The sequence below is a fragment of the Sander lucioperca genome, chromosome 2 (assembly GCF_008315115.2).
Source record: "Sander lucioperca isolate FBNREF2018 chromosome 2, SLUC_FBN_1.2, whole genome shotgun sequence".
NCBI classification, from domain to species: Eukaryota; Metazoa; Chordata; class Actinopteri; order Perciformes; family Percidae; genus Sander; species Sander lucioperca.
This window is the reverse complement of record NC_050174.1, coordinates 7193443-7203461: the sequence shown is the minus strand read 5'-3', so window position 1 is coordinate 7203461 and position 10019 is coordinate 7193443. Positions and strand designations below refer to the sequence as shown.

At 38.2% G+C, this 10019-nt stretch overlaps 1 protein-coding gene across 1 annotated transcript; it reads left to right on the top strand.

The window, feature by feature from the left end:
* Nucleotides 1-2251: 2251 nt before the first annotated feature.
* Nucleotides 2252-9747, top strand: LOC116054468 (corticotropin-releasing factor-binding protein-like). The gene is made up of 7 exons (XM_031306034.2): nucleotides 2252-2465; nucleotides 2603-2690; nucleotides 3396-3553; nucleotides 4665-4875; nucleotides 5991-6145; nucleotides 8303-8423; nucleotides 9191-9747. Exons 1-7 carry the CDS (start codon nucleotides 2385-2387, stop codon nucleotides 9343-9345), a joined length of 969 nt encoding a protein of 322 aa, XP_031161894.1. The 5' UTR covers nucleotides 2252-2384; the 3' UTR covers nucleotides 9346-9747.
* The last annotated feature ends 272 nt before the right edge of the window (nucleotides 9748-10019 follow it).

Sequence of the window (10019 nt, the reverse complement as noted above, 5' to 3'; positions counted from 1 at the left end):
TATCTGTTCATCATTTAGAGCAATATAATGAGACTGTGGGGGTTACTTGTTCATTACAAATCTATCTATTCATTTAATAAATTGGATTTAAACAATTAGAGTATGTATCATAGCTCTGCATCACACACATCGCAGCATTTATGTGAAATCACCAAGGGACAAGCCCTCGTAGCACATAAAATACACACATACACACCATCATTTTGAAAACATTTTCCTTTTCCTCTGCTGTCATTCACATCAGCAAAGCACGCTTTAGCAGCGATACCCTGGCTAATAAGTTCAGACATCTTCTCAACGCAAGGACTTTGTGAGACAACTAATTGCTAATCACTGACCACTGGCTTTTTAAAGAAAATAATACACCTTGAATAGGTCATCAGCATTGTAAGATAACAGACAGAGGGGCTGTTAGACCTAATGCTATTCATTATGTTCATTATTGTTTAGTTTTTTTGGTTTGTAGTCCTGTGTGTGGCATCGCAGACCTTCATCACTATGAGAAAATGTCAACTTTCATTAGCTAAGTATAATTGCAGGCTAGAGTTTCACACAGAGTCTCTGGCCTTTATTTCAGATGAATGAGAGAAAGTGTGGGCTGAAGTGTGTATGAATGCTGACAGGATGATCGTCATCTCTTACACTCAGCTACGTCTGAGTTTGACCTTTTACAAAGGCAGCATGGACACAAACAATTAGTCTCATCTAAATAAATTTGCTATGTCACTACAAACCAGATTCACACTACATCACAGCTTCTCTTTGACTCTCTCTCTCTCTCTCTCTTGCTACATCTACATTCTGGTGCTTTTTGTGCTTTGTGTTCTCCACAGTTTGTTCTTGTTTTGCTTAAAGATATAAATACTGCGCTTTTGAATACAGCTGTATGTTTTAATGCTTTGGCTGTTGAGTCTCACTAGCAGAAAAACACGCAGGTGGAGCATCATGGTCAAGTATTAACTGAACAAGTGGCCATATTGTAAATATCTCTCCACACAGACATGAAAGGAACGACACAAACACACACTTACATGTAACAACCAATCTCTGGTCAGAATGAAACATGTGCCTGCCAAAATAATGGAAACACCAGAAGTATATTGTCAAATGTAAAAGAAGTGCCATTTGGTCTGATTATGTGGCTGTCTTTGTGTAGACTACTTGAGTTAAACAAAACTAGTGTTACCATCTAATTGACTACAGAATGTATTTATATACTAAATATAAAGATAGAAATACTGTACGAAGTAAAAACTGTTCTATGATTTCTCTATTAATGACAGAGAGACGGAGAAGGTTCTTAAAACGTATGTGTACCCAATTTCCCTGGGGTAAAGTAGAAGTTTGCAATTAAACTGGTCAAGTCTATGTAGAGGCCATAAGTCACTGATTCCAGAGCAGAGCAAATATAGAGAGGAGGAGGAGATAAAGGCAAGATGAGGTCCAAGTCCATGTGTATCAGTGGAGACAGATGGTACCCTTTCCAGGCAATCATTGTCTCCTAGAAGTGACGTTTATAACAAAGGGGTTACAGCACATTGGGAATTAACAATGACTTAAAAAGAACTTTTCCTCCCCAGTCAACATTTGCTCTGAAGCAAAGATCTACAGACATTAGACCTGTACCTCACAGGGTATTGAAGTGACAACCTTCCACTCACAAGCCTGTTTCCCTAACCTGGAAGCTCCTGCTGTTGGGAAATGACTCATTGCAGGGTATAAGCCCATGTTTGCATCTGTGCTTGTTTAATGTAACAAAAAAATTGTAATTCATCACAAAATAAGCACAATTCATGTTTTAACTTGTTGCGATATTAGATACATTTCACTTGTGAAATTTCCAAAAAAAACACGTGCCTGTATGTGAATTTATTATTATTTAATTACATTGTGTTTATTTATCAGGGACAATACCTTCATTCGTCTACATATAGCCTAATGTGTAAATGAGCCAATAAGGTTCATTTTCATCTGGCCAAATGTTCAAAGGCTCTTCATGAATATTTAACATTAAAACATGAGTTATGATGTGAAATAGCTTGCACACCTGTGGTGTTTTGTTAACGGTCGACCATAATGCAATAACCACCGCACAATGTAATAACCAACTAAGCAATATTATGGCAGGGTTACATTCTGACTTTTAACCAAATTATAAGCAGTTATTAGTTCCTACACAGCCAAGCATATGTACCGGTATGAATGAGAGAGTTTTCACCCATGAATAAAATGACCAAGTCCGCACGGCTCAGTGTTTGTCAGTGACCCTCTGATTTAGGCCTGCCTGTCTGTTTGAGCTGCTATAAAAGCTGCCCCCTCTCGCACAGCGCCGTTATTTCCCCCCTCTGCTTCAGGAAACTCTTTACCGAGAGACGCACTTCAATATGTCGGTGGCTCTGCGCGCACAGCTGTTCCTCTTTCTGATCTCCCTCTCATCAAGGATGGGGCTAAGTCGCTACATTGAGGTAAGACTTTTAATTGTTGATCAATAATTCCACATTGCTTCAGTTCAAGTCAGGCAGGTTAAACTAATGTCTATAAAGTTTCTGCGAGAACCGCTGAATTCTAATGTGACGTCTATTTCTATTGTGTTTTTATTCAGGATAACGAAGCTGCAGATGGATTATATTCTCTGCTCAGTTTGGACCAGAAAAGAGAATCAGACGATTTTATTTTTCGCCGACCTCTCAGTAAGTGCTGCAGTAAACAATGGCTTTATTCAGTGTAGCTGATTATGCTTACCGACTTGGCAAACAACAAGTAAACCCTTTACATAATTTAAAAGTACGTTGATGAATTTAAAACAAGATGTTCATTGCAGTTCTAGTGTCCAGGCAAGTACAGAACACATTTTAATAATCTAACAACCAATCCGTCAATTAATCACTTAATCATTCCATGCCTACATCTTTATTGTACATAATACTGCACCTGCAGTATAGGACATTTAATATTTGGATGTAGTAAGTGCACACAGCTAAATGTTAGAAATGAACACAGTGTCAGTGTTTTACGTAAGCCCACTTCTAGCAGAATTGTTGAACGCTTAATACTTTTAGCACAAGCTTCCCAGATATCAGCTCTATTGAATGAACAGAAAAAAACAACTCTCCAGTCAACACTTATGAGCACTTGAAGACTTGTGTTTGACCATAAAGCTGATTACTGTGAGTTCATGACCAATGTTCGCAGATCACACTTAAGCCTTGATGTTTACTTGTGCTCAAAAGCAGAGAGAAAGTGTTTTGTGAATCCCATCTGTGTCATTATAAATGTGTGTGTGTGTGTGTGTGTGTGTGTGTGTGTGTGTGTGTGTGTGTGTGTGTGTGTGTGTGTGTGTGTGTGTGTGTGTGTGTGTGTGTGTGTGTGTGTGTGTGTGTGTTTGTGATTTGTAGGATGTTTGGACATGCTGGCCACGGATGGGTACTTCACCTTTGTGGCGTCTCGACCACAGTTAGCCTGTGCTGCTTTCATCATCGCTGAGCCCAGTGAGGTCATCAGCCTGGAGCTGTCTGACGTCAATATCGACTGCAGTGCTGGAGACTTCATTAAGGTTGGCTCCACTCACCAGAAATAACACCCACACATCCCCCACCGTTGGTGAGAGGAAGTTCAGGGCTTTGAAATTTGAACTCTGAATTCTATTTCATCTTCTTCTGTTCGATTAAAATGGTGCCAAACAGGGTTAAGGCAACATTTAAGGGCCAAACACCCCACTGGATCCTCTATGCATTGGTCATATTACTCAAAGCAAGTGTGGGAAGAGAATGCTTTAGTTGTGCAGCCAAGCCTGCCAGTTACATTGCATTTTTACTTAATGTGGGCCAAAGGGGTGAAAGGCATGACACCAACTGGGGTTACAGGCTGTGTCGAGGTCTTATCTGACCTGCATAGATCAATCCCTTTTGGCAGGAGAAAGATGCTCAACATCCAAACAGCACACATTTATATTTTCAAAACACACTATCTGCATAAACGACATTGAATTTAATTCAAATAATTCATGTTGGATTGTGGTTGTAAAATGATTCAAAACACAGCGGTGTAGATGGTGCTGTAAACTGTATTGGTCTAGCCTTAGGAAAGACCCCTAAAGCAAAGTAAAGTAATGTTGCCTTATGTTAACTTTGTTTTAATTTTCACTATTCCAAAATAAATTGAATAGAAAACAGGAGGATTTTTTGGGACACTAGCATATTGACCAACTTATTCATTAAATAAAGTAAAAACTTATGTACTCTGTATTTATATTTCATGTCACCAACAACATATTCATCCTATGTAGAAAATTGTAGCTGAACACATTCTCTGTTCCCATCCTACTGTATGTTAACTAATGGTATTTTTGTGTCTCCTTTACCTCCTACACAAAAATGAAAAAATGCCCTTATGTCATACTTAGCGAGCATTTTGCTTTAAATCTGCTACAAGCTCATATTCCAACTTTTAAGATAATGTTTATTTTCAAAGATTACTCCATATTGTGTATACAAAGGGGCCGTGGAGTGGCACTGGAATAGATAATCTAAATGGATGATTTTTTCTTCCAAAACTTTTACTGATGCTTTACCTCACATAATATAAAGAATATATTGCTAAGTGAAAATATTGTGAGTGTAATCATGAATTAATAAAATAAAGAAACTCTGATTTTCCTCTTACAGATGTTTGACGGCTGGGTTCTGAAGGGAGAGAAGTTCCCCAGCAGGCAGGACCACCAGCTCCCGCTGAACCAGCGCTACACAGACTACTGCTCCTCCGCAGCACCAGGAGCCACCAGCCGCTCCTCTCAGAACGTCGCCATGATCTTCTTCCGCATTCACAGCCCTGACAGTGGCTTCACCCTTACTGTCAAAAAGCTACACAACCCCTTCCGTAAGACCTGCTGCACGTCCTTGGAAAAAAGTCTGAAAGCAAAATGAACAGAAACAACATCCAAAAAACTAAATCATAATCGTAAACAAGCTCCAAGGCCTTGCATCTAAATCAGACTTGTGTTTTTTATTTTTATATGTGTGTTTTAAATTGATGGCTAGACTGTTGACTTGTGTGCATGCATGTGTGTTCCTGCTGGACATTTGTGCCTGGCCGAGCATAAATCAAGGCCGAGAGCGACAGGAAGAGATTGAATGAGAGGCATGCACCTGTTTTCCAGCTGCTTGTCAAACACGGTGTTAACACTGTGTCAAGCAGCATAACAATCACAGTCTGGCTGTAAGACAAAGACGGACAAAGAAAGAGTACTGACACAAAGAAGGGAGTTTGAATGGATGATCTATAGGGAAACAACATAAATCGCAAGCCAATGTGGGAGGTTTCATTCATAATTGACTATTAACTTCAGCTGTCCACAATCCTGCTTCTTCTGTGTCACAAGGTAGCCTCAATTGGGTAAAACCGGCTATAAAACAGCAATCATATCTCTCTGTACATGCAATGATGTACTGTATATCACACAAATAAGCAACAGGGAACACGTAATGTCCCTCAACATGTGTAGACCCTTCTTACCCACTAAAAAACAAATATTTCACCTGATTGTGACAAGTGGGAAAATAACACACATAGCATAACAGTTAAAAGTCATTAATCTCGTCTTCAAATCTTGCAGAAAAAATAACATTCTAACATTCTCTCCTTAGTTTTGATTGGCATGGCTCCTTCACCACAAAAAATGCTTTTACATGCCTGCAGGAGTAAACTGTTCCGACTCCTGTTGGTGCCTGTCTAGTCTACTATACTGTTATCAATTCAAATTTCATTATTTTCTTATCTTTGTCATCGAATCTGGAATTGGATTTTCTTGCTCAGCACTAATTGTGTCCCCTCCCCGCGAGTCAGCCTTGATCATATCCAATTTGTGACATGAGGTGTCAGTAATGAGTTTCTCTGGTGACGGGGAACTGTTAATTTGAAACCTCTCCTCCTTTGTCTTTGTGTGTGTGTGTGTGTGTGTGTGTGTGTGTGTGTGTGTGTGTGTGTGTATAAAGCCTGTAACATTATGTCTCAGAGTCCAGAGGGCAGCTTCACCATGGTGATGCCACACCAGCGCAGGAACTGCAGCTTCTCCATCATCTACCCTGTGGAGATCCGGCTGACAGATCTCAGCCTGGGGCAGGCCATAAGCAATGAGCTCAGCCCACAGGTGAGACACACACACACACACACAAATAGACAAACACCCCCCTTTTTCTGTTAAAGTAAACTCACATTACTAAAATTCTTCCTTAAATGATCAAGATAAGGAGATAAGGTACCAGCCATTCTAATCATATGAATTTTCATGTTATTACTGCTTGACATAATATTATTTCCATAAAGTAAAGATCACCTTTAAGATCCATCAGCTTCTGTTCAAATCTTATTCCATTTGCCTAACCCTAACCAGAGGGGAAATACTTGTTTTAGTAGCCTGGTTCCAGGATGTAATCTTCCAACATATTTAGCTACCTAACTATAGTCATGAAATTCACAACAGAGAAAAGATTGATGGTTTTTGTAAGTCGACTGAAGTGAAACAAACATTATTCATGTAGAGTTCTTATTTTTGAATATGACATACAAAAGTAGCTACATTTAACAAAAACCTTTTTTAACTGATTCACTTTGTGTGAGGTGAGCATTATGCGGTTAGGAAACCTCTTTAGGTTAGTTATTAGGTTAAGTATTTTGGTATTTAAAAACATGTTTCTGGATTACTGTCTTCACTTAATTCATAATGTATTATTTAAATAATGTCATAAAAGCAGGGAGACAGTTAGCGTAGTTTAGCACAAAGACTGGAAAAGAGGTAAGACAGCTACCCTGGATCTGTCCAAACGTAACAAAATCTGCCATCTGGCTCCAGCTATACATTTAATGTTACCATACACACATGAGAATGTATCAATCTTCCTATTTAACTCTTGGCAAGAAAGCAAATATGCATATATTCCAAAATGTCAACCTATTCCTTTAACCAATTGATTGTATTTGCCCTATTTAGACCTTTGCCATGCATATGTATCATAAATGAAAAACATCGGCAGTGAACTTCTAAAAATATTGTCATTGAAAAATGGCCAGGGTTTTGGGGAGTCATCCAAAATCAATGTTCCGGTTGGCAAATAGTTTGCAGAGGCACACTGGTGTTTGAGTGATTCTGTTGTCAGCTGCTGTTGTACTCTAACAGGTGCAACAAAGTCTAATTAGACTTCCGTGGCAAAAGGTCTAATTAGGCAAAGTGAAAACACCTGTGTGAGCACACAATGGCTATGTTGGGACGTCAATCAGCTGCTCTCATGAGCAAAACCAAGCATCACATGTTACAGTTTGTAAATTGTTAACCCTTTATATTGAATGTTCGATAAAGATATTTGGCAGTTTCTAATGTATAATGTAATACATCAATATTTTTATAATAACAATGTATCAAATGTCAAAGTGAAAACAATGTGACAGTGTGAAGGGGTTGCTTGTGCCCTGTTGAATCTGCAGCTCCCCTCTGCTTTACAGAGCTTTATTGCAGCTCACTGTTAAGCTGTAAATATTCACTTAATGGAGCCTGTCACAAAACTTTTAGTAATAAATTACACGTGAAATAAAATCTCATAGAACGACATACATGGTGTAAATCATGTTTAATAAAAGACAGAACAAAACAAAATGACTCCTAAAGATAATGGCAGCTGGGCTTACACTGGCTGCCAGACTGTTGATATTATGATAAACTGACATTTCTACTCAAATCCTGAGGAAGGTTCTAAGTGTTACAATTTCAAAGATGATTTGTATGAACAGTTTTACAGGCAAACAGAGCTGCATGTAATCATATTTTATGTAAAACATGCAATAAAAGAGGAGCATGGATAGAATATAAGATGGACCAACTTGAGGTACCCTTTAGCTGTATATCATTATTCTAAACAGATACCAGGCTACTGCCTATGTGATAGTTAGATATAACTCTCTATTATAGCAGTGTTTCTAATTGTTCTACTCTAATCAATACTTCACATGAACCGACAGGCCAAGCTGGAATTTAAAGGTACCCTGTAGATTCATCTTGTAAGTAAACACAATCAGTATTTCTCACCAACACATTGAGACCTGACAAATGTGATGAATACATTTTTTTCCTTATTACTCATAACTACTTTAATTACTAGCATGTGCTAGTAAACACATGATACAAACAAAACCGGGCCTTGCTCGTCAACACATTGCTCCATTGCGCCACTAGTGGTAAAAAATAAACTACATAGGGTACCTTTATTATGGCACTTTAATATGCAGACTTAATAAGTTAAGTTTTTTTTTACAGAGGCAGGTGTGGACAGGCTGTTCGGGGTCAGGTGACTATGTGGAGCTGCTAGGGGGGAATGGGGTGGACACCTCTATGATGTTCCCCATAGCTGACCTTTGTTTCTCCCTCAGTGGGCTTGGTGAGTCTGAGCCCCTCCAGAGTGTATCTGTGACGTTCCTTGTAACCGCAGGTTTCCATCAGAAATCTGACTTCTTGTACTGGACATTGACTTAACTAAGCTACAGTATATTGTGCTGTGCTGTGCTATGCTATGCTATGCTACGCCTAGGCTCACAATTTCCAGTTACTGATTTCCTCTGAAAATTGATTGATTTTTTTAAACACAGTTTGGCACATTTCACCACATGTATCGACGAAAACATCTAAACTAAATTCCAGCTTCACATTATGCCACACACATCAAAACACAGTTCACCACAGTGTTACAACAGCGACCTCTTATGGTAAGGACAGCTCAGAATATGCTTCCAATAATAAAAATTCTGACATATGATGCAGCAGATTAGTCCTTAAAATAATAAAATAAAAAGGCCATCCCTCGTGGTGAAATATTTGCAATGAAAATCATATTTTACAACTTCATTTTCATCTGAATTTAATATTAGAAAAATAAACACCAATGCATTACTATATTTTCTGAAACAAAATAATACCACAAATGTTTAGAATTAACGATGTATGATCATTATCAACATTGGAATAAGCAATTTCTACTTTTTGAATTTCAATACACTGTACATCTTAACTATACTATATTTTACTAGCACTTCACACACTGAACAAAGACACTTTTTCATACCCAGGCTAAGAAGGGCTGGCAAGTGAACAAGAATGCTCTGTATGTGCTCCAGTGTAAAGTATCTGTTTTTCTCTCTGGCCCTTCAGCCCAGATGAAGATTGGTTGTGATAACTCGGTGGTGAGGCTGGTGTCCAGTGGGAACTATATCAATCGTGTTTCCTTCCAGTACCGATTACTGGAACAACGCGAGCTCCCCAAGACCCGAGAGAACGCTCTCGATAACTTCTGCTCTGTGGAATGAGATCACACAAACAGTCACAAAGTCATCCATCTCTCTGTAAATATACTTGTTTGACTAATGCTGTCAATACATATTTTTTGTTGTTTTTGCCAAATATTTAATTTAGTGTACTAATTATGTTCACTTTGATCATAGAATATTTATTTGAAGAATTATTTTATTCATCTCAAATTCATGGTGTATGGTGGATTTAGTGGTTTTCTTGTTAGTCGTCTCTCAAAAAAATATGTGATACATTATATTTTTTGGCAAGAGCATTTTTCAAACCTTCCCTCTGTTGTTCTTAGTTTATATCAGTTTAAGTATGCTTTGGGAGGTTTTACATCACTGCTGTCTTTTCTGTTTATATTGCCTTGACAATTTAAAAATAAACATGACTTGCATGATAAAGCACATTTTTAATGTTCTGCTTTTGTGAATCAATCTGTTTTTATGGTTCTACTGTCCATTTTATTATAGAACTGAATGTTAATTTGGTGTTTGTTTTACCATTATGCTTCTACAGGATCCAGCCATTTACCAACCACAGATCTGAAAATGTGGGAGTGTTGTACAGATAGTCCAGCACTAAATCATGATATGTACATACGATATGTGATGTGCAATACCTGCAAAACTAATGACATTCCCATTAGCCTCAACTGTACTTTGTGTTTAGTCATAGATATATAGAT

What these genes read in the sequence shown, in the direction of transcription:
- LOC116054468 (XM_031306034.2), top strand. Translation starts at nt 2,385, where the DNA reads ATGTCGGTGGCTCTGCGCGCACAGCTGTTCCTCTTTCTGATCTCCCTC. An exon ending in GGCTAAGTCGCTACATTGAG is followed by an intron (nt 2,466 to 2,602) that starts GTAAGACTTTTA and finishes GTTTTTATTCAG; the next exon opens with GATAACGAAGCTGCAGATGG. An exon ending in AAAGCTACACAACCCCTTCC is followed by an intron (nt 4,876 to 5,990) that starts GTAAGACCTGCT and finishes GTGTGTATAAAG; the next exon opens with CCTGTAACATTATGTCTCAG.